The 23,801-nt window shown below is 45.0% G+C and overlaps 1 protein-coding gene across 3 annotated transcripts in view; it reads left to right on the top strand.

Annotated features, from left to right (window-relative positions):
• Positions 1-20,974, top strand: part of Tbc1d31 (TBC1 domain family member 31) — a 45,782-nt gene extending 24,808 nt beyond the window's left edge. Inside the window, exons 11-22 of one of the 3 annotated variants that reach the window (XM_041672559.1) lie at positions 2,264-2,397; positions 4,012-4,145; positions 4,703-4,882; positions 5,771-6,003; positions 6,569-6,721; positions 8,622-8,757; positions 11,536-11,628; positions 13,879-14,016; positions 15,134-15,328; positions 17,051-17,192; positions 19,786-19,881; positions 20,635-20,974. In XM_041672559.1, coding sequence (XP_041528493.1) covers positions 2,264-2,397; positions 4,012-4,145; positions 4,703-4,882; positions 5,771-6,003; positions 6,569-6,721; positions 8,622-8,757; positions 11,536-11,628; positions 13,879-14,016; positions 15,134-15,328; positions 17,051-17,192; positions 19,786-19,881; positions 20,635-20,768 — 1,768 coding nt within the window. In that variant the 3' untranslated portion in view covers positions 20,769-20,974. Of the gene's footprint in view, positions 1-2,263; positions 2,398-4,011; positions 4,146-4,702; positions 4,883-5,770; positions 6,004-6,568; positions 6,722-8,621; positions 8,758-11,535; positions 11,629-13,878; positions 14,017-15,133; positions 15,329-17,050; positions 17,193-19,782; positions 19,882-20,634 lie in introns of all 3 variants that reach the window. The other 2 variants (XM_041672556.1, XM_041672557.1) reach the window with 2 other exon arrangements.
• The last annotated feature ends 2,827 nt before the right edge of the window (positions 20,975-23,801 follow it).

Here is a 23,801-nt window from a genome sequence, read left to right as displayed (position 1 = left end):
AATTTATGTTACAGGTAAAGAAACTAAGGCATAGAGAGATTGGGTAATGTGATTCAGTCACTTTTGTTAGAGCTGGAGTTGCTCCTGGTTTCTAAAATCCAAGACCTTTCTTCAGTGTTACGTGTTTCTGATGAGAAACGGCAAGCTTATGTAAAGTAGGTCACCATAAGGAGCAGCTGTGCCCTCACTAGCTTCAGCAGCTGCCGTGGACCCCTCACTGCAGTGTTCCTCCCTCTCCACAGCAGCCGCTCTGCTGCCTCCCTGGACATGCATGCACATGTGTGCCTTTCAAGGCTGGAGACGCCGGTCCTCTAACCTGAGCATGCGCACTGCCATTGTCATCGACAAAAAGGCTCACTCCTGTACCCACATACCCAATTAGCGTCCCCACTACTGATTGATGTGGGAAATTTATGGTAAACTTGTTCAAATCTGAATTCAAACAAGTTACACATACAATGTTTGATCGACCCCACCCCCTTGAAGTCTCTTTTATTTTTCTATTTTATTATTTATTTGGCTTTTTGGAAGCAGTGTCTGTGTATCCTAAGCTGTGCTGGAACTTTAGCCCTCCTACCTCATGAGAGCTGGGAGTCTGGGCATGTGCCACCACACAGACCCCCTGGAGCCTCTTTTAATCTACAGATTCTCTTTGTTTGCTTGGCAATGTATTTGGTGAAGAACCAGGAATTACCTTACATACTTTACCACAGATTTTCTGGATTTTGGTGGTTTATTGCCTTCCTAGTGTTTGCCCTATTTCTCTTTATCCACGATATACTCGCCACTGATCATGCATGAAAGGTCCTGACAAGAGGTAGGACATTGCCAGGCTGGGGTGGTGCACGCCTTTAATCCCAGCACTCGTCAGTTCCAGGACAGGCTCCAAAGCTACAGAGAAACCCTGTCTTGAAGGGGGGAGGGGAGAGAAAGTTAGGGTATTGATTTTCTCCAATTGGGTTTACTGGGAGACATCATAAGTGGTTTGTGTGCTTCTGTTAGGAGACTTATAGTCCCTGGTCGTTTCTCTCTTGAAGGTGGTACTGGTCATTGGTGATCATCTTCTAGATCTATCGTGTCCCAGAGACTAGCAAAACACTGACTATCTAGCTCTGTCATTCCTTCTCTTTTATTTTGTGGGAAATTTCTATAAAGAAAAATTTCCAGGGGTTGGGGAAATGGCTCAGTTCATAAAGCACTTACCCAAGGATCTGAGTTCAGTCCCCAGAACCCCCACGAGGCTGGATTCTTAGCTGATCTTCAGTATGCGCCAGAGTCTTAAAGGCTGTAATGCCTATGAAAGAACGGGCTTGCCAGCTGGAGTGAAGGCAAGCAGACAAAGAGAACACGCTTCCTTCTTCCTTGTTCTTTACATACACTGAAGCCAAAGGTGGGGCCCAGGTCAAAGGTGGGTCTGCCCACCTCAGAGATTAAAAGAGTGGGTTGTCCCACTTCAAATGAATTAATTAGAAAAAATCCCTCGCAGCTGTGCCCAGCCAGTCCCATTTCAGTTATTCCAGATATAGCCAAGTTGACAACCAAGACTATCCATCACACAATGTTGACAAGACTGTGAGGAGCCTTGAGAAAACAGAGATCCCTTCACGGTGTCAGCGGCAGAGTACACAGACATTCATGGAGGGTTGTGTGGCGGTGGCTACTGAAATTACAGCTGTGCATATCTTCTGTGCTTACCCTCCTGTTACCCTCTTGAAGAAGGAGGCATCTGTAATGGTACTCAGTGCAGCATTGTTTAGAAAAGCAGAAAGACCCTAAGGCCCAATGACAGGAACCTTATTTAAATAAATGAGATTCCTCAGCACAAAGCTCTCATAGGCACCAAGAAAAACATCATGAAGATATTTATGCTACACATACTGATGTAAATGTTTCAAATATTAACTGAAAACTTCAGGCACAGAACACATATTTATGTAATACCACCATTTGTATGGGGTTAAGTTCTTTTGTTGGTGATAAGGGCAGATTGGGTTCTGGGTTTTGGTTTGGTTTTGATGCAGTTTCACCTTGTATCCCTGGCTGGCCTGGACTTGACAGTGTAGACCAGGCTGGCTTTGAATTGCCTGCTTCTGCCTCTCCATTGCTGGAATCAAGGTGTGCGCTGCCGCCACCCAGTGCTTCTGAAGAGGGGAACTGTCTGATGGGGAGAAGAGAGAAAGTCTCCACCAAATCCAATCAGTTACTCAGACATTTTTAATAATGCTATCCCTTTCTAGTTTTTATTTCCTTTTCTCATTTCCAGAACCCTCTCTGCGTTAGCTCACTGGTCTGCGATCTTCAGTGACACACCGTATCTTCCACTCTTGGCTTTTCCATTTGTAAAATTATTCCAGAACAATCAGCTCATCTGTTTTGAAGTCGTTGCTACTCTCATAAGTAAGTACTTCATGACTGCAGAACCAAACCTCCCTGGTGTCTTGGCACCTTTGCCCCCCTTAGGGAACCTAGAGCTCTTTATTTTTGAGTCAAGTATGAAACAGTCAAGTTGAGGACAGAAGTAAACACATCAGTCACTTATACATGGAGAGCTGGGGTTTTTAGACACTTTTGTTGCAGGCTGGACTCGGTTAGAAAGAAGCAGGTCTCGCTCTAGGTGGGGATTGGTTGTTTTCAGAGAACCACTGTTCGCTGGAGCCCTTTGCACCCAGGGCCTGCTGGTTAGTGCCCAGGTGCTGGCTGCTGCCCTCGCCCCACATCTGAGACTCCTAAAGTCGAGCCGTTTGTATGATGCGTTGTTCTCGGTGTTGGACTTTTGTTTGCTCATTTTCCCCTCATAGCCACCTGTGCAATGGCTAAGGCTATCCCCTTTCTAGAGATGAGACCGAGGCACAGAGGCCTCACGTTCTCAGGCTGGCCAGGGCAGTGTGCTCCAGTAATTCACTGCATGTGCCATTCCCACAGCAGCAGTTAAAGAGGTGGAAACCTTGGCGAGATCTTGTTTCTGGCTCAATTATTAGCTCAGATTTCAATGTATGGCAATAAATGAAGTAATAGAGTTCTAGAATTAGAAAGCCCTCATAGACAGTATAGTGCTCTGCTATTGAAACCTCTGCTGTTGGTTTGAGATGGGCGGTCATAACATCAAGGAACACAGCTTAAATCGCTGACGGCTCATAGTCCATTGTGGGAGGGGAGTCACGGCAGCAGCGTCCACAGGCCACAGCAGGAAGTACCCACTGGTGCCGAGCATCACACGCTCTCCCCTGTGCCTCCTGGGGCCCTGTCATGGAGCAGAGCCACGGTACTGATGGTGGCTCTCCTCGTCTCATCGAGACCTCTCTGGAGATGTACTCACAGATGTGCCCAGAAGTTTGTCTCCTGAGTGATTTTAAGTCCTGTCAAGTTGACAGTAAGGGTAAACCAAACACATAGCCCTTTTTTAATCAAAGACAGAAAATACAAGAGTCAGCAGGAAACAGAAGGCCCAACATGTTGGATTAGGAATGGTTTGGAAGTGTGTGTGTGTGTGTGTGTGTGTGTGTACACATGTGTTTTTATTGACACATTTTCAACAACTGCTCTGAAGAAATTGGCAAATTCTCTTTATGCCTAAGTTACTATATTAACACCATGGAGTTTCATGTTCTAGAAACTAAAAAGATACTATCTCTTCTTTATTCATGAGCATATTGAAGAGCAAAATTTTTAAAAATTATTTCATTGGGGCTGGTGGAACAGGGGTGCGATCCAGAGGCTGGGGCAGGTGGACCACAAGTGCAAGGCCTGCCTTAGAACCTATAACTAACTAACTAAATGAATGAGTAAATAGCACAGAACTAGAGATAAAAAGTTCCAGTGCCGATGCCTGTAATCCAACATTAGGTTAGCTGAGACAGGAGCATCAGAAGTTTGAGACTAGCCTGGGAATATGAATACATACATGCATACATTCATAGATACACACACATGGTGAGACTGTCTCAAAAAATTCTTTTATGATACATAATAGTATTTAAAGACAAAATTTCTGATTATTTTTTTCCTTTGTAGTCAATTGGTGTCAACATTGGTTTGAGTACTTTCCTAACCCTCCCATCAATATTCTTAGCATGATAGAAAATGTTTTGGCATTTCATGACAAGGAACTGCTGCAGCACTTTACAGAGCGAGATGTAACTTCCCAGGTAAGAAACAGAAGGACTTTAGAATGACATCTTTATTGTGAGAGCCAGAATTGACTTTGCTATGGATAAAGCAGTATTTCCCCCAATGAATAATGAAAGATATATTCTACTTTGTAATTTTTATTTTTAGATTAATTTATTTGTGTGTGTGTGTGTGTGTGTGTGTGTGCACATTTGTGAGCATGTGTGTAGGACTTACACTTGGGTTATCTAGCTTGATGGCCAACAACTGTGCCTGCTGAGCTGTCCGGCCGCAGTCTGTATTTTTAACAATTCGCCATTCTTCTTTATTGAGTTGTCTTCCTGAAAGTCTATGAAGAGAGTCCAGATAGTTGCTGAGGGTGCAGTTCAGTGGTTGAGCACTCGCCTTGTGTGCACAAGGCCCTGGGTTGATCTCTAGCCTGGGGTAAAGCAGACCTGTTGCCCAAATTCACAAAGTTCTTAAGTTCTTTTCATAATTAAACACTGAATATATTTACTGCATAATTTAAATTTCCATTGACTCTTTTGACTCTTAGATTATCAGTGTGATATCCACCGTTTCTTGTTTGCTTTAGCTGTACGCCTGGCCTCTCCTTGAAACTGTGTTCTCAGAAGTGCTGACAAGAGAGGAATGGTTGCGCTTGTTCGATAATGTCTTCTCCAATCACCCTTCCTTCCTCCTGATGGCCGTGGTGGCCTACAATACCTGCTCTAGAGCACCTTTGCTCAACTCTACTCTTAAGGATGATATTGAGGTAAATACCCGTCCATGGAGAAGGTTCTCTAGGCTGGAAATATGGCCGATGGTGGAGTGCTTGCCTAGCACACACAAGGCCCTGGGTTCCGTCCCATCACCCACCGAGTCAACAGCAAACCCCAAACAAGAAGTTCTCAGATCTCATTTGCTTATGCTAAGAAGTATATTTCTTTAGTGAGAGCCTACAGGGTGAGGCATTGATGTTAGGTGGTGGAAATATAATAGATAAAATGCTGGACCACATCCCTGACCTCGTGATTATTGACAAGCAGGTTATAACTGTGCTGTTTTCTCCTTTGTAAAGAGCATTTAACACTTGATTGTTGCTTGTTCTTTGAATGATCTCATGTGTGGCTCCTTTGGTCTGTATTTGTCTGGAAATGTGTATAGGTAGAACTTGAGAGTTTTACTGTGCGCAGCCAGTTTCGGATTATTGAGACAATGGCTTGTTATGTAGCCCAGGCTGGCTCAAACTCAGTCTGTAGCATAGGCTAGCCTGGGACTCACAGCAGTCCTCGGCCTTTGCCTCCTAGTGCTGGAATTATAGGCCTGAGGCCTGTGATAGCAGCACTAGGAGGCTGAGGCAGGAGGGTCACAAGTTTGAGGCTAGTTTGGACTTTGTAGCAAATTCTGCACTAGCCTAAACTGTTACACAGTGCCAGAGAGCCTCCTCTTCCCCCTCTCTGTGCTCCCAGAACTCTGGCTTCAAAGCTCAGGCCTCACCCAGCTAGTGTTTCCCCCAATCTTCTTAAGATCAATTGCTCTGTTTCTTTTGCCCCTTTGAATGTGTGTCTGTGCATCTCATGGTGTCCTCGTTTTTACTACTTCTGAGTGGTAGTTAGCTTTACTGCGTAAACTCTGATTTAAACATCAAGTTTTCTTACAGTATTTTTTTCACCATCGGAATAACCTGGACATAAATGTTGTAATTAGAGAAGTTTATCGTCTCATGGAGACTACACCTGCTGATATTCATCCAAGAAGCATGCTGGATGCTTTTGTTGCATTGACCAAAGGGCAATATCCCATATTTAATCAATATCCAAAGTTTATTGTGGACTATCAGACACGGGAACGAGAAAGGATCAGGAATGATGAATTGGATTTCTTAAGAGAGAGGTAATCATGTAATTATTCTTGATATAAACCAAACATTGTAAATAAGAAAGGCTATTTTCTTCAGGTTATTTTTATTTATGTGTATGTATGTGTCCCTGCATGGGTTTGTGGGCACTGTGTGTGTGTGGGGGGGGTGCCCATTGAGACCAGAGGATGGCAGGTCCCCTGGAGTTACAGGTGGTTGTGGGTGCTAGAAAATCGAACCTGGTCTTCTGCAAGAGCAGCACACAATCTCAACCTCCGAGCCTTTTCTCCAACTCCAAGTAAAAGCTTTTTGAGAAGTCAGTTTGAATTCTAAAGTATGTGCATAAAATCCAAATTCAAAGGCTAGAGGTGTCTTCAAAGATGCCCAATTCAAAATAAATAAATAAAACAAAAAAAAAAAAGAAAAGAAAAGAAAAGAAAAAAAAAGAAAAAAAAAGATGCCCAATTCCTCCTGTATCTGAAAATAAAACCACATAGTGGACTTTCAGCAGGTCCTACGTTTTATATCTTGGTTGTTTTGAATTAAATTACTTCACTTTCTTGTTTGTGTTTTTATAATAATAAATATTGTCTACTTCAGGCAGACAGTTGAAAATATGCAAGCTGAAGTCGATGAACAGAGAGCTGAGGATGAGGCTTGGTACCAGAAGCAGGAGCTGCTTCGTAGAGCTGAGGAGACGAGAAGAGAGATGCTTCTGCAGGAGGAAGAGAAAATGGTCCAGCAGAGACACAGGTACAGTCCTCGTGACCCAGGACACGGGTGCAGTCCTCGTGACCCAGGACACGGGTGCAGTCCTCGTGACCTAGCAGGGACACGGGTGCAGTCCTCGTGACCCGGGACACAGGTGCGGTCCTCGTGACCCAGGACACGGGTGCGGTCCTCGTGACCCAGGACACGGGTGCAGTCCTCGTGACCCAGGACACGGGTGCGGTCCTCGTGACCTAGCAGGGACACGGGTGCGGTCCTCGTGACCCAGGACACGGGTGCGGTCCTCGTGACCCAGCAGGGACACGGGTGCATCCACATGATCCAGGACATGGGTATAATCCACTGCTATGGGAAACTGAGGACAGGAGTCAGATAAGTTCTGTTCCCTTGCCTTTCTTACATAGAACACTGTTTGTAAAGTTACCCAGTGTAATTTCCATTAAGCAAATGTGTAAGGTAATAAAAAGTGCATATGCCACCTAAACTTTATGTAGTAAAATTAATTCTAAAGCAGTGTTGAATCTGGCCCCTGCATGAATTTTTAGATGTAATATAAGCTCTAATGTATTTTGAAAATCTTACTTAGCAGTGTTCACTTTAAGCCAGGCATGACCTGTCATCCTAATACCCAGGGAGGCTGAGGCAGGAGAATTGCCAGTTTAAGGTTAGTCTGGGCTTCATAGTGAAGTTCCAGACCCGCCTGGGCTACAGAGTGAGACTTTTTCTCTCTTTTGTTCTTTTTTTTTTTAAATCATTCTATGTTAGGCAGAAATGCTTTGTAATAGAGTATTGGAAAATCACTTTTGGTGCAACTTAATTTTTGGAGTTTTTTTGTTTGTTTTTTGAGACAGGGTAGACCAGACTGACCTCGAAGTCACAAAGATCCGCCTGCATCTGCCTCACAAGTGCTTGGATTAAAGGTTTGTGTCACTACCACACAGCACAATGTAATTATGTTTAACCATAACTATATGATCCAAACAAATTGAAACATAAATCGCTTATCTACTTATGCATTTAGAACCTTGGCAATGCCAAGTGTGGTGGTGCATGTTTTTAATACCACCATTTATGAGGCAGAGGCATGTGGATCTCTGGAGTTCAAGGATAGCTGGGACAACCAAGGTTGCGCAGTGAGACCCTGTCTCAAAGCCAGCAAACAAATGAGATCTTTGACAAGAAGCTGGAGAGATGACTCAGTGGCTAAGAGCATTTGCTGCTCTTATAGACAACCTGGGTTTGGTTCCCAGCACCCATAAGGCATTCACAACCATCTGTAACCTCAGCTCCTAAGAGTCCAATGCTTCTTATGACTTCTACAGGCTCCAGGCGTGCATGTGGTGCACATACATGCATGCAGGCAAACACTCGTATACATAAAACAAGGTTTGAAACTTTTACACTTTGGCAAAGGTGGGAATCTCTTGCCCAGGTTTCCCTAGTACTGGGGAAACAGGTGTGTACCTCACACACACTTCTCCCCGTGTTTGTTGAGTCTTATTTCTCCTGGTGATTTAGAGCAATTGCAGAACTGATGACCTCCACTAAAACTACAAAGGGTGTGGGTACCCTGCTTGACGCCATTGTAGTGGTTTTGCAGTGATCCTCTAGTTGAAGAGTATCACTTGTACTGAAACGATGTGATAGCATTTGGCTGCAGCTTGCTGTTAGAACACTGGCCTTGCATGTAAGAGGGCCCTGGATTCCGTCAGGGCGCTGGGAAAGTAGCTCAGAGGTAGAATGTTGGAAGGTAAAGTTGAAAGGATGGCCAGTTGCCCTCACCATGACCCTCTTGAGTACTGGCTTTGTTTCTTGTAAGCACAGTTGTGTTATAGTGGACAAAATGTATCCAAATAGCACAGTGGTAAAAAAAAAAAAAATCAAAGGTGTGTTGGAGAGTGCTTTGATACAGTTTGTCTTTCAGGCTGGCTGCTGCGAAAAGAGAGCTGAAGATGAAGGAAATGCGCTTACAGGATGCTGCTAGGAGACGCTTTCTCAAGCTTCAGCAGGATCAGCGTGAGATGGAGCTGCGCCGGCTGGAGGACGAAATTGAGAGAAAGGTTCATCAGCTTTAATCTTACTCAAGATCTCCCTGTAGCCTCATGGAACGAGCACCTTCAAATTACGTGATGGTGCTAGAGTCCATGACAGTACTAAAACAGCTCCTCCAGTTCTATTTCCTTTTACGTTCATCTATCCTTTGGGGGTGGTCCTCAAGACAAGGCTTCTCTGTGTAACAGTCCTGGCTTTCCTGCGACTCTGGAAGTCGTTTTGTAGATGGCCTCGAACTCACAGAGATCCACCTGCCTCTGCTTCCCAGGTGCTGGGATTAAAGATATGCACCACCACCGCCTGACTCAGCTATCCTTATGCCAAGAAATTAGTCAATTTAATGACTGTTTGTTTAGAAGTAAAAGCCTGCCAGGTGTTGATTGTGAGCTGGGGAAATATTCTTCTCTATTATAAAAATTCACATGTGATCAATACAGAAAGAATTCCAGTCCAGAACATCTGGAGCTAGAGAGCTGACTTCCTGTGCTTCCTCATCTCTACAGCTGAGCTGTCTGGGGTGTGGGGGTGTTACGTGTGTAAAAGTGATTCACCACGGCCAACTCACCAGTGAATACATCCACAGTGAAGAGAGCTGATACATAAAGACAACATGGAAAGACGTTAAACAGTCTTTAAAAACATGGCACAGAAATAGAAGGCAAATGAAATTTATATAAACATAAGAAAATATAACTACTCCTCCACCTTTAGAAACACAGGAAAAGACTGTAATTAACCATTTTCTAAAAACAAAACCCAGGTTAGTCTCTGCAGATGAAATGTCTCCCGATTAACCATGACATTTCTAACCAGATAGGCGGCAGCCTGCGTTCATTCGCCTTTGCAGCTTGTGTTTTGCACAACAGTCTCACATAGCTGTGTATGCCCTGCAGTGTATGGCTGGGCTATAGCCCTTCTCTGTTGTAAGTATCTTCAGCTGGCTTTTACCCTTGCCTCTTAAAAATGTTAATAGTGTCATTTGTTTTTAATAGTATCTTAATTTTAAAATTATTCACAAAGTGGGTAGTTGTATCAAAAACCTTGTGACACTCAAAGCCTAAAATATTTACCCTCTGTTACTTTGTAGAAAAAAGGCTTGCAGATGTATCTGAACATTGACCTAGACAGCATGCCATTGCCCCAGCACCGTTCGTTGTTAGCGCCCACGTGCTGGGTAACATTGTTACTCATAGACTTGCCTGTCTCCTCAGTCTTCACTTGCTTTGTGTCACACTGGGTGACAGCAGCTGTGACTCTTTAGCCTGGCCTCGTCCTCACTCCTTGTTCTTCTGAAATACTTACATTCCAAACGGAGAATCCCATCTTTCTGAGCCCTTTCTCCCTTCAACTGAAATTCTTCTCATTAGGATTGTATTCAATTTATGCATTAATCTTGGAAACTTAAAACCTAGTTTCAATAAAATATGTCTTGTAAAACATTTAATTTAATACTTCTTGTTTTGTTTAGGGCTAATTAATTTTAGTTGGCTTTTACACTCTGCAGTTCTTTTAAATTACTTCATCCAGTGAATCAAATTAATAGCTTTGTATTCTTAATAAAAAGCATATATTCTTTCCTAAAAGTGGTCCATGCTCAAAACTCTGATGTCTTTATCCCAAATCCTCTTGACATACAGTGAGGTGTCCTGATTCTTCTAAGCAGCAGCGGGGAGACCCTGCATGCCCTTCTGGCTGCCTGTTCCTGTGCTGTGCTCTGACTCTGCCCCAGCTCCAGCAGGGGCTGTGGACGTGGCTGTGGACATCTACGCATAGTCTCGTGTGATCTTCTTGTAGAGCTGTTTGTATCTCTGAAAATTCATAGTCGATGACTGGGCCCTCCACAGAGAGTGGTGCTCTCCTTCCACATGCTTCTTCCCCTCTGCTGCCAGGACCCGGCTTCATGCTCAGACCTCCCCTTAGCTAGTGCTTTTCCCTTAACTTCCTCGAGGTCAGTTGCACAGTTTATTTTACTCCTTGAGTGTGTGTCTCTGCATCCCACGGTATCCTTATTTTTACTGCTTCTTCTCTTGAGTATTTAATAGCATGCGCTTTAGTCAGCAGGCATTTGGTAGTGACCAAGATCGCAGCCATACAGTCCTTACATGTTCGCTGAATGAATGGATGGGGATTGACAGTTGGAAAGCTGATTGGTTGTGGTTTTGTTGTTTTGTTTTCCAAATACACATCGTTTATTCTCTTCTCTCCCTTAAAAATAACTGGGTCTGTAGGCAGCCAAATACTTAGGAAGATGCTATAGAGAGTCCCTTACCCAACTCCTGGTCTTACACAACTGAGAGCCCCAGGTAATCAGACTTGGGGACAGTGAGCTCCAGTAAGCACGGGCCATGCAGAGCACAGAGCAGTCAGACAAGTCACAAGAAACCTGGACTTACCAGTTGTCAAGTCAGTTAAAGTTTTTTACAATTGAATACACTATTTTTATAAGAGTAAGCATTGTTTCTCTCCGCCCTAACTTGCAGTTGCTGGTTTTCCGTAACTGGGAGCTGGTTGCTGTATTGGGGAAGAGTTGCCACCTGCTAGTCAGTCTGTCTACGTGGGCATATGGCAGCTGTGCGTGCTTCTTAAAAGCACAAGCTTAACCCAGATTAGCCCTCGTTTCCGAGAGTATGACTGTGTTACCAGCTACTCTGTTTTAAACCCAGTTCCTGGTGGTTGCTGTTTTTGGAGTGCTGTTAATGGAATACCTGAATTACAATATTATTAAATCTATGAAAAATTGTGCTGTGAGTTCATAGGGACCTTGACAATTTGTGATTTGTCCATAGGTACAAATGAGAGATGAAGAAATTGCTGCCACGGCCAAAGACCTGGAAATGAAACAGCTGGAGCTCGAATCACAGAAGCGACATTATGAGAAGGTAGAGGCCAGCGGGCTCTGGGTTTATATAAACTGCTCGTGTGTGGTTTATATTGTGCATTTTATTTACTCTTGAAGCAGAATATCATGTCACCCAGGATTGTAAGTTAGCGGATGTCGGAATGCGTATGTGCAATGCTTAGATTCGCAGCTCTCCGGCAGTGTAGTCGCAGGTCTGCGGCACCAGCTGGAGCCCACCTTTGGCCTCACGATGGCTTCCCGTTTGCTAAGCTCCCCAACAGACCTTTATGTAGCAGGGACTAAAATCCCTTATCTGCGGACCCAAGTGAACTTTGCCACCCTGCGCAGCGCACAGTGCTCAGAACTCAGAACCCTCCCAAATCTGAGCGGCTGCGTGTTGAGCATTTAGATAAGGGAGAGTCTCTGAACCTTCAGTGGGAACATGAAGCAAGAAATATAAATCTGAATATCTGAATTGCATGTGGTTAGGGTAAATATTTTCAGTTTTTATCATTGAAAAGAATTGTTAATGCAAGTTTTTATTTGAGAAAAACATTTTGTTACTCATTCATTATTAATTAGGACAGTATGATGCAAGTCTCTTTCTGAATGGCTAGAGATCTTCATAGTTATCATCTGTAGCGGCTGCTGTTGAGACATACATTATTTAAACTTAAATGTTTGTGCCAGAGAGACAGCTCAGTGGGCAAGATCCCTGACTGTTCTTCCCGAGGACCCAGGTTCAATTACCCGTGCGTACACAGCAGCCAAAAACCATCTGTAACTCCAGTTCCAGGGTACAGTAGGGTGATCCATTGCCCTCTATGGCACTCTGTGCACGTGTGCACTTAAATGCATGCAGGCACAACACCCATACACATAAAATAAAAATAATAAATCTTAAACTTAAATGCTTAAATTGCCTACAATTTTTAGTAATAAACATCTTTGTACATGTACCTTTTCTGTATGTAATTGAAAAATATTTTTATCTTTAGGTAATTGTGAAGGTAATCCAGCTGCTTGTAGATCATTAGAAAAATAAAAGAAAAATCTCTGAATGAAGAAATAACTCCTGGGTCTTGAGCAGTGGCACACCAATAACTCCAGCTCCAGTGGCTCCAACTTCTGTCCTCCGTGAACATTGCACACGCATGGTACACATACATCCGTGCAAGCAGAACACTCATGCACATTAAATAAATAATTTTTTTCCTTTAAGAAAGAATTCCTGGGGACTGGAATTTCATCCTATAGTTTTAACACTGAGTAAGCTCAGTGGTTAAGAGCATGTACTACTCTTGAGAGGACCAGAGTTTAGTTCCCAGCACCCATATCAGGTGCTCACAACCACCAGTAACTCCCATTCCAGGACCTCTGAGGACACCTATACCACACACACAGAGACAAATTAAAAATAAATCTTAAGATAGAACACACAGGCCCTGTGTTTAATCCTAATACTGTAAGAAGAAAACTCATGTCCTTAGCAGTGGTTAGTGAGGCCATTGGCACATGCAGTTTGTGTTCTGCCTTTCTAACTTAGACCATCACGGAGATTGTTGGCATCCCTCGTGCCCCAGCCACCGTTAGCACCACCTTTCGTGTGGTGCTAGTCATCTAGTTCCATCTCTACGGATTTATCTAGCCTGGATATTCCATTTCAATGCAACATATAGACAACGCCTCTGTGACTGGCTTCTTTCATTTAGCGTAGTGTTTTCAAGGTTTATCTATGGAGTAGCATAATTTGGTGCCTTATTCCTTTCCATAGCTGGGTACTGATATGCTGTGTGCAACAACAGCTTCTGTTTCTGTTGAGGAGTCCAGGGGAGCTATTGTGCACACCCTCAGCACTCAGCCATGCAGCTCGCAAGCGCAGCTTCGCTTCACTCTCTGATGTGTGAAACTGCAGTGGTACCTGGAGTGAGAGCACGGGACCCTCCCAGGTCTGTGCACACAGCCCTTGACTTGTGATTCACATGTGGTCTCCAGGAACAGCCACCCACGGCTGCTGTGTTTCAAAGGCTGATGCAGAGCCAGGGGTGGGCTGGGCATGGATCCCTTCTTCCCGAGCCATGTTCCCCAGCGTGTCACATACCTGTTAACTGCTAGAATTCAGAAGTTGGTTCTGAGCATGCTTGCCAGTCTCAGTGCATTTATGGAGAAGTTTTTCCAGGTCCCTGCACTTATCAGTGAAGTCACCACTGTTTCCATTTCACTCTGATAATGAGACAGTTAGAGTTGTCCTTGGGGCCTGAACAAAGCAAAGTCCTTTTGTGCTTAACAGGATCTTACTACAAGTCAAGATGCTATTGCAAAGGAAATTCGAGATGGTGCGGATGCCCATCGGCGGAAAGTGACTCTTGAAGAACACATGTTCCGGAATCTACTAGAAACCAGCCAGCTGGGGAACAGGACTCGGAGGGTGAGAGCCTACTCAACTTGGGGTCCACAGCGGGAGCTGGGAGGTGGCCTTCTGAGAGCTCGCATTTGGAAGTTTTTGAAGTTGCATAATCCATTTGTTTATTTTGTTTGCCTCTGTCCTTAGAAGCCCCGGGGCTTTGTATTTATGTTTTGTTGATGGCATTGGTCGCACACGGCTGACATGCCCTTTGAGAGAACGTTAAGGCACAGGAGGACGCACAGGAGAACTAATAACTTGCACATTGTTCCGTCCTGCTGTGTTCCTCTCAGGAATTGCTCCCAAGAGCACAAGGTCGCAGAGCCTCAGGCCTGTTCATGGTGTACAAGCCAGGCTTTCCACAGCAGCCTCTGGAAAATGCGCATCCAGTAACATGGGCCAAGTCGGGATTGGAAACACTGGTGTGAAATGAGGGCTTGAACCAGGTTTGATCCACAATATCTTGGTGAAGCCTTAAAGAAAAATTTCCAATTATTTTATAACATTTCTTACGAAGTGATTTTTCAGAAATGTTAGTTTAAGTGGACTGAGATTCGACGGGAGATGTTCAGAAAGAACTTTCTCTGAGGTTGATTTAACACAATGCTGTGTGTGTGTGTCCCAGGCTGGCCCTGTTCTGAAAATGAGGGATGGTGGAGGCTAAGAGGAACCTTCTGCACCAGTCAGTCTCTTAGCGGATTCCTCTGAAGTACTGTACTGTTTTGTTTCTCTTACAGGTTTTTTGGTTTTGTGCATCTGAAAAGGGACTTTTTCTAACTGCTTTTCAGGGTGTTAAAAGCAGATGTTATTGAATCTTGCCTTTTGTCTAACCTGGGAGTTCCCAGTTTTGGCAGGACTCGGAGTCACTTAAGGAGTTAGGGTTGTTTTGAGAGAGGGTCTTACTACCTAACCTTGAGCTGGCCTTGAACTCACAATCCCATCCCGAACCCCATCCAAGGCCTCTCTAGAAGCTGTTAAACTACCTCAGCTGACCTGGTGATGAATTTAATTGGTTTATGGTGGGGCCCTGAAGTCAGTTTGGTTAAACACATGGCGCAGCCTAGCAGACTCTGGGATACAGCGAGTGAATGTCCATACCTTACATGATTTCACCTTGTTTCTGAAATTTTCTTTTTCTTAGGTAGTTGAGGACAATTTGGCTAAAGCTGAGCAAGCCTGCCTCGATGCTGACTGGCAGATTCAGGCTTTACACAAACAGAAGTGTGACGACAAGCAGCGCAGCGCGGGCTACCAGGAAGTCGCCACTCTCCTGCGGAAGAACCGGAGGCGGGAAATAGAAGTCTTAAATGCCATGATGAAGGAGGAAGCAAAGAAGGTAAGGGAAACTTACAAGTGTCTTGTTAGTATGCTAAGCTAATCTCTTCCCTTGCCAGCTGGACCCAGTCTTTACTAATACAAGGCAGGCACCCTACCACTGATTATTCCCCTCACCCTTTAAATGATCACGATATAATGGGCTATACAGCAATACCACTTTTGGGTATGTACCCAAAGAGTGCTCAATCATACCACAAGGACATGTGCTCAGCTATGTTCATAGCAGCATTGTGTGTCATAGCCAGAACCTGGAAACAGTCTATATGCCCCTCGACCGAAGAATGGCTAAGGAAAATGTGGTACATTTACACAATGGAGTGCTACACAGCAGAAAAAAAGGACAACTTGAAATTTGCGGGCAAATGGATGGATCTAGAAAACATCATATTGAGTGAGGTTACTCAGACCCAGAAAGACAATTATCACATGTCCTCACTCATAAGTGGCTTTTAGACATAAAGCAAAGAAAAAACAGCCTACAGTTCACAACCCTAGAGAACAAAGAGGACCCTAAGAGACAAACATAGATCAAATCTACATGGGACTTATTTAAACGATAGGCACTGTAGCCAGTAGTAGAGGTACCCAAGGCAGCAGAACTGTAAGGAGGATGGAAGTAATTTTCTTTTTCAGGGCAGACTGAAATCAGTACCATGACTACTGTCCTCAGACCCTCATCTTCCTACCTGCAGATGTGGGAGGCTCAGGCTTTGGGTGGCCATTTGAGTAGCTAGTATCTGTCTTCCTGTCTGCTGATACACTGTAATAGCCTCTTCCCTGCCCTGTCCCACAGTCTCTTCCCTCCTACCTCACCCTAGTGAGGGGAGAACCTGCCTTATAGCCCTGTCACTCAAGGACTAGAAAGAAGGTTGAGATACGGGGCGGTACCCAGAACACTCAATCACTGGCCATAGGCGCATAGTGGTGGGAGCCCTCTCTGTCCGAGGCAAGGATTGCTGGCACCGTCTCAGCAGACAGTGCAGTTTGAGGTAAAGCAGTGCATTTGAGAGTAGACCATGAGTGCTTGTGCAGGCACGTGCTGCACAGTCCTTGCATCCAGCATCCTGGCCTTAAAGTCACCTCTACTGTGGTGTGGTCTTGGGAAAGCTGGCTGACTCTGCCCTGACCAGTAAGGGGGAATGATCTCTGCTGCCTTTCTGGCCTCAGAGTTTGAGAGTCTTTGAGTTTATATTTAATGAATTGGTATTTTAATTACAAAATTTGTATGTGTGCTTCCATGTAAAGGCTATAGCATTTTGGGGTGTTTTAAATTCACCATTTAGTCATCCTCTGAACTCATTTTAAGATGAATTTTCTCATTTTATAGGGAAAAGAGCTGGGATGGTAGAAATCACTAGACTTCTATGATCAATGTGTGTTCCAGAGCCAAGCAAATAATTAATTCTCTGAATTTTGTAGTCTCTGTAGCATGGGCATAGCATTTACATTAAAGGAGACTAATACCCATTGTTAGGAAGCTAGCTTAGTCTGCTAAGGCCTGGAACCTTACAAAAGAGTTGCTGCTTCACTGCTAGCAAGACCTGCCTCTGCTCTCGGGGTTCTTACATAACCGCGGGCCACCACAGACACCCCAATTCCCACAGTACCACACAGGTCCTGTGTTTCTCAAGTACGAAGGAGAGTAGTAGAGGAAATGGGGCTCACTCCGCGCACGTGGTCTGTTTGCACTGTCTGATGGTCTTTTTGCCCCACTCATGAGCAGTGGAAGGAAGCCGGAGAAAAGGAATTGCACTTGGAATCAGAAAAGAGAGCCTCTGCCCTGTCGGATGCCTCTAGAAAGTGGTTCTTAAAGCAGGAGACAAGTGCAGCTCGGGAACATGGTGGAGATCTGCTGTGCGAAGGTGAGTGTCCGTGGATCTGCTACCAGGGATACATCTACAGGCCATTTTTGTTTCTTTCATTCAAATTGTGCTTGACTAAAAGGGACTAGTAACCTTTTTGAGGAGAGGAGAGTAGGTTGGGGGTAGGAGAGTAGGAAAACAGCCTGAGCGGGGTTAGAGGTTGGCAGTGGAGGGCTTGCCCTCAGCTCAGTCCCTGCACAGAACTGAAAGTCTCCACGCCCTGTAGAGCTGCTTTACTCCAGGCAGCTGTGCTCTCTGGAATTCTCTTACTCTTCTGGAATCTGGTGTGTCCCCAGAGAACTATTTCTAAGTTTAGTAAGGATGTGCTTCGCCAAACAATTGGCTCCAGGGCAACAGGGTGTCAAAGTACCACAGGGATCTTCCAGGGCCTAACTGTTAGGTTTTAGGATAAGGCTTGCGACCCTATCAACTGAGAAATCAAAATTCTATTGGGCTACTAAGATGACTGAGCGACGCAGACCCCGGGTGCCACCCCTGACAGCCTGAGCTGGATTCCCAGCATCCTTATGATGGAAGAAGAGAACTCATTCCGCTGACCTCTGACCTCTGTCCTCTGACCTCCACGCGTGCACAAAATAAATAAGTGAGCAAATAAGTGTAATTGTAGATGAAAATTATAATGTCACATTCTAAGAAGAGTCCAGATAGGAGTTCTCTTTTACTGCATTTTCTACTGTCAGGCTTTTGTGTATGACTTCTACCTTTTAAAGCAACAGCTTCAGGCTAAAGAGACTGCTCAGAGCTTAAGATCACTGACTGTTCTTCCAGAGGTCCTGAGTTCAATTCCTAGCAACCACATGGTGGCTCACAACCACCTATAATGAGATCTGGTGCCCCCTGCAGTCCTACAAGGATATATGCAGACAACAGTATACATAATAATAAATCTGGAAAAAAAAAGCAACATTGCCTTTAAAAAAACAACAACTTCACTGTATATATACTGTATCAATATACAGTTTGCCTGTTTACAGTATATAGTTGAGTATGTGTTCAAACTTGGTGCTGTGATGTGTACCTGTAGTCCAAGCACCCAGGAAGATGAAGCTGTCGTGAGTTTCAGTTCTGTGAAAATTCAGTGAAATTTGAGGAGAGAGAGAACAAATTTATTCATACAGTGAAATATGATTCTACTAGAAAAAGGAATGTTCCATGCTTCAGAATAGCTGACCCTGAAGACCGTGTCTAGTTAAAGAAGCCAGACGTGAAAGGCTGCCCGCTCACTGAGAGCGCATCCATATGACGTCGTCAGGAAGGGGACAGTTCCACAGAGGGGAGCAGGCTGGTGCCGGACCGTGGTGGGGAGAGGGCTGTCAAGGATCTGGGAGTTCTCTGGGAAATGATGAAAATGTTCTCAAAGTAATGATGAGGATGACAATCATTTTGAATGTATTAATTATATATAAATTATATACATAAAAAGAAAAGGCAGTGGGAGTCAACAAGACATTGTTTTCCGTACAAGCCCGATGTGCAGGCAGTGGAAGGGAGGAGCCGTGAGCGCTGCCCTGCACTTGGCATGTGTGCGCACTCTCTACCACAGCCACAGTGAATGATCAGATAGCATGGGCGTGCTGTGCCAGACAGGGCCCTGGACCAGGTTTCAAAATACAAGGTGTTGGAGGTAGGACAGGAAGGGCTTAGAAGAAAGGAGGTGACACGTGGGACAGGTGAGCCTGCGGGGGACCCTGGCCTGAGATCGTGGGGCTGAGTATAACCACTGAGCACCGTGCCTTCGGTTTTCTAGTCTCCAGTCTCCTGTTTGTAAAGGGAAAGATGGTGTCTGGGAGTCTTGGATTTTGCTACAGTTCCAGCATTATTTTATACCGTCCTCCAACCACCTGTTTCTAGAACTGCTGGATAAATGTGCACACAAACATATTCTGACATTTTCTCTAAGAATTTTTGTGGTGGGTACGTGGTATTTTGTGCTGAGTACCTGTGTATGGCCGTGAGGGTTCTCTCCTTCCACTGTGTTGTCCGGGATTGACTCTGGTTTTGGGTTTGGCAGCAATGCCTTGACCTGCCCAGTCTGTCAGCCCTGTCAGAGGAGAGCAGTTACTGCACAGCCGCGCTCCCAGGGTTTTGCTGCTGCTCTCGCTACTCTGGTCAGGCTTGCTGCTTCTGATTCGCTGTCTGGACTACGTAGCCCACCAGGCTAGCCACCCCACTGCCACCGATGCTCACAGTGGTTCTCAGGGACCATTTGCTAACACATTCCGTAATCTCTATTAATATTTGGGATCACCACCCTGGCATCTTTTACAAGGAAGGGAATCTGGAGCCTTGTGTGTGCTGACAGGTGTTCTACCACCAAGCCGTGCTTTTAGCCCCTGGTGCCCACTTCTTAGCTCTCTGTTGGCCTTTGTTTTAGTTGATGTTCGTAAAAGCCATTAGCAGAGCTTCAGTGCAGCTGCGCACTCCTGACACTCCACTTCTGCTGTGTGCCGGATGCAGCAGTGTTCTTCCCAGAGCAAGAAAGGAGGGAAGCGAGTTTACCACGCATGGTTTGTCCTCAATAAATGGTTTCTGCTGGATCTCACACCTTTCTTCTCTCCGCCCTTTCTAGCAGAACTGCCCTGGTTGCAAAGGGAACACATGGCCTCAAACTATTTGTCCCAAACCTCACAATTAAATGGCGTTTCTGAAATGGATTCCTCCACACAGAGTAAGTTGGTAAATAAGGAAGACTGTGGTTTTACTTTTCAAGGGGGGAGGGGTGTCACACACATGCTGGAGTGGATGCATAGGCCACATAGTCTCTCTGCACTTCAGAGCAACCAGGAGGAGCCAACTGAGCTCAGTTATTTGGATGCAAAATGAAAGAACGAAAGCTGCCTTCCTTTGGGGGATGAAAATCATTTTCAGAAGCTGAAGCTATTTAACTATGTAAAGGGTGCTCCCATGATTCTGATTCCAGTGTTCCCAGCCCTGCGATGGGGATGAAGCTCTATAAACTTGAGCAGGGTGTTACTCTAGTCTTGATCTCCCCTGCCGTTAGCTACTGCCGGAACATCCCATCCGGTGTTTGGGGAGGTTGCTGTGGTGCCCCGTGCAGCTCCTGACTGGGAGTCTGTCCTGTCTCCTTCCCACTGAGCACCATGGTGGGATGTGGGCTGTGCTGAAGAGCTCAGCCCCCTAGCCCAGCTGTGTGACTGATTCAGACAGGACTGTGCTCAGTGCCCAGAAGCTGTGAGTTCTCTGCGGTCATTCAGTCAGTTCAGCAACAGCAACAAAAAGCTGCTTGGGTGGGAAATGAAGCCACATCGAGCAGGGTGATATGGCTGGCTGTTAGTTCAAGAAACATTTTTAGGATATTGGTGTTTGTTATTGATTTTTATAACATAATTCCACTGAAGGGAAGTACTATATTAGTACATCAGGAAACTCAACTGATAATAACTGTAATTTCGTATTCAAGCGTTTTCAAGTAGGAAAACAACAGAATGGAACCACACGGAACGTGATCTTCTCAAGAAAGTGCGGAATCTTCGCCAGAGACTCACAGCCCAGGCTCGGGACAGGTGTCAGCCCCCTCATCTTTTGGTGACATAGAAGGCGCTTCACCATGAAACAACCCAAGGGATACCTTTTAAATCAATGGCACTGATTTTTATTATTTATTCTAAATTTTTAGAAAGGTCAGACTTTTGTATAGAGAAATATGTCTATAAAATTATGTTTTCTATTGAATTCTAATGCTTTGGGCTTGTAAAGGGCGTCTGCAGTATTTCACAATAAATGCATTTGGAAACTTTTAAGCTAGCTTGTCTTTCTTCTTAGAAAGAGGAGCACAGACTTGGGAGTGTTTAGCTGATGAGATGGGGTGTGTTTTAAAGATAAAGAATAAATAAAGAGCAGGACTTCGTGGTCAGGGAGGCTGCGGAGTGAGTGCAGGCGCACACTCCAGATCTGATGGCCTGAGTTCAAACCCCTGGCCTCACAAGGTTTCGGAAGGAGAGAACCCAGTTGTCCTCTGACTACCACACACTTGGGTGCCCATCATGAGTAACTAACCTGTAATTTCAAACAAACAAGAAAACTGGGTTTGCTCCAACAACAAGCAGGATGGGGTTAGAACCCTGCAGTTGTGGGGTTGGCTGGATGGCAGCCTCCTGCACTGCGCTGCTGGACTGTGAGGTCTCTTTGTGTGACCATCTGTGGCTCAGCTTCTCCTGCCCTCTGCTGACAGCAGGCAGGACTGCACTGCTCCACTGCAGGAGCCTCCCTTTCATCCCTGCAGGACCTGTGAGAATCAGCAGGTGTCTGCAGTTCAGCATGTGGCGCACTGGCTGGGAAGCTGCTGTTATGAAACCGCAGCTACTACCGCTGAATCAGTAAGACCTCTTAAAGAAACTGCCACACACTGCCAACACACAGCAAGAAGCGGTGTTAAACCCTGTATTTTTGTTTCTAGAATTCCTTTTTAAGCTTTCTCAGGTTTTGTGTGGACTTAGATAGCCACGTTGGCGCCAATTTGTGAGGCCCTCCTCCTACACTTAACTTTTTTGGACTTTTTAAAATAGTGTAGATTCACAGCAACAACGCTCAGGCTGGAAGACGCTCTACAGCTTTCTTGGTTGGTTGACAAAGTTGACTCAATATTGGCCTCTGTTTGGTGAGTCTGAGATGCCAACATTTGCCCGGCTTGATACAGAGCCTCGCTCCTTAAGCTGTAGGTCACGGCGCTATATGGAATCCTGTCACTGAATGGGGGTCAGGAACCTTTGACGACAGCGAGACGTTTCTGCACATGCAGCAGCCAAAGATGAGTCCGGTATCAAATGCACAGTGGTTCTGGGGCTTTTCCGCATTGCATTGCGCAGCATCACTGCTGCCTCCGCTCTGAACACCAAAGACTACCGCTGAAGACATCTGGGCTCTGATTCAAGATTTTTACCGTATGCTATAGATTCCAAGGCTTTTACTGTGCATGCTGAGTTTTTTTGTTCTTCTGGAAAAATAATGGCTTAATTCCGGAAACAGACTTTTAATATGTTCCTACCGCCATTCCTCAGAACACAAGCATCGAATTAGTGTATTTTCAGATTGTATCATAGTTAAAATAATTGGTTTAAAATACTGCTGCATCTATGGCTCAATGGTAGAGTGTTTGGAATCTTCCCAGCAATGTCAAAATTACTGTTTGAGTTTTAAAAAAAAAATCACTAAGCAAATTTTGGCTAGGGATTAAGTCAGAATTTCCAACAGTTTCTGAAATGGCCCAGAACATACTTTGGCCACTGTGTTCTACATATTTATGCAAAGCCAAGTTCCCAACATTAGCAATTATAAAATAGAAATATCATCAATTTTGTGAGGTGGACTGTTCGTGCTCCTGCTCTCTTGAGGCAGAACTTGATAGCCCAGGCTTGCCTCACACTTGCTGGGTAGCTGAGAATGACTTTGAGCTAATCTTCATGCCCCTACCTGCCAAGCAATGCGGTGACAGGCTCGCACTACCATACTCAACAATACACCAGTCAGCTCTGAAGAAGGCTGCACGTTACAATATCACGTTCTCAGCCGTATAAAATTCAGTGCTTCCATCTTATTCGCATTCCAGTTTGCTTTTATCTCTAATAAATGGTTTAGTTATATGTATACTCAGAATTGCTGTTAAAAACTAGTCGTAAATGAAAATTGCTCCCTAGGACTGCCGGGAAGATGGCGGACAATCAGAGCATTCTTACCATGATCTTTCAACAAACCCCTCATGCCCCAACTAAAAAAAAAAAAAAACCTAAAAATTGTGGCTTCTTCTCAGTAAATTTTATTCATGTATTTATTTATATACTTATAAACCCGGGTCACGTAAAATTTTCTCAGGCCAAAAGGAAAATCTTAGAAATCCCCGGTGTAGACAATGCTCTTCAAAGCTTAGGAAGTTAGGAACGGAATTGTGGGTTTATGGCATAACCCCACACACCTCCCATCTCCAGGCTCTGAGCCAAAAAGAAGGCCTTCAGTCAGGCATCCAATGTGAAATCATCCGCCAACCTGAGAAACTCCGTGGTGGCCCTGCTGGCCAAGAGCAAAGGTAAGAAACACCACCACCTGTCGTCGTAGTCTGTGGTAGCAGGGACCCAATGGGCTTTGCAATTCCCCAAGAGCACCAAGGTGCAGCAGGACAGTAATTGTCGGGGTTCTTTGGTTGCTGTGTCGTCTCTAAGAACGAAGGAGACAGACAGATTGCTAAAATGTAGCTCGGTGTATGCAGGAGAAAGACTCCGGACCCAACGGCCCAGATCCGTGGACCTGAGACTCAGATTCCACTCACCGTAATCCCAGCCCCTCAAACTCTTTGCTGAAGGGGAGGGAGGCTTAAGAAAGGACCTGCTATAGGCCAGCATCATTAGCCTTCCCAAAGGACTCTTTATTGAATGAAAAGGAGGAAAAGAAAACTCCAGACCGGGCAGGGATTTCTAGAGGACGATCCGACTAACTGCGGACCACTACAGTTGGGGCTCAGGGCGATCCAGGGAGTCTTCGGGGGAAGTTTGAATCCCAGGGAGTGGAGGGAGTCAGGAAACTAACCCGTGCCTATCCTCGGAGTACTTGAATCGGCCACTGAGCTAAACACACCCC

The sequence above is a fragment of the Microtus oregoni genome, unplaced genomic scaffold (assembly GCF_018167655.1).
Source record: "Microtus oregoni isolate MIOR12 unplaced genomic scaffold, Mior012 000022F_ref0000154, whole genome shotgun sequence".
Classification (NCBI taxonomy): Eukaryota; Metazoa; Chordata; class Mammalia; order Rodentia; family Cricetidae; genus Microtus; species Microtus oregoni.
The sequence above is the reverse complement of the archived record's forward strand: the minus strand, read 5'-3'. Positions and strand labels throughout refer to the sequence as shown.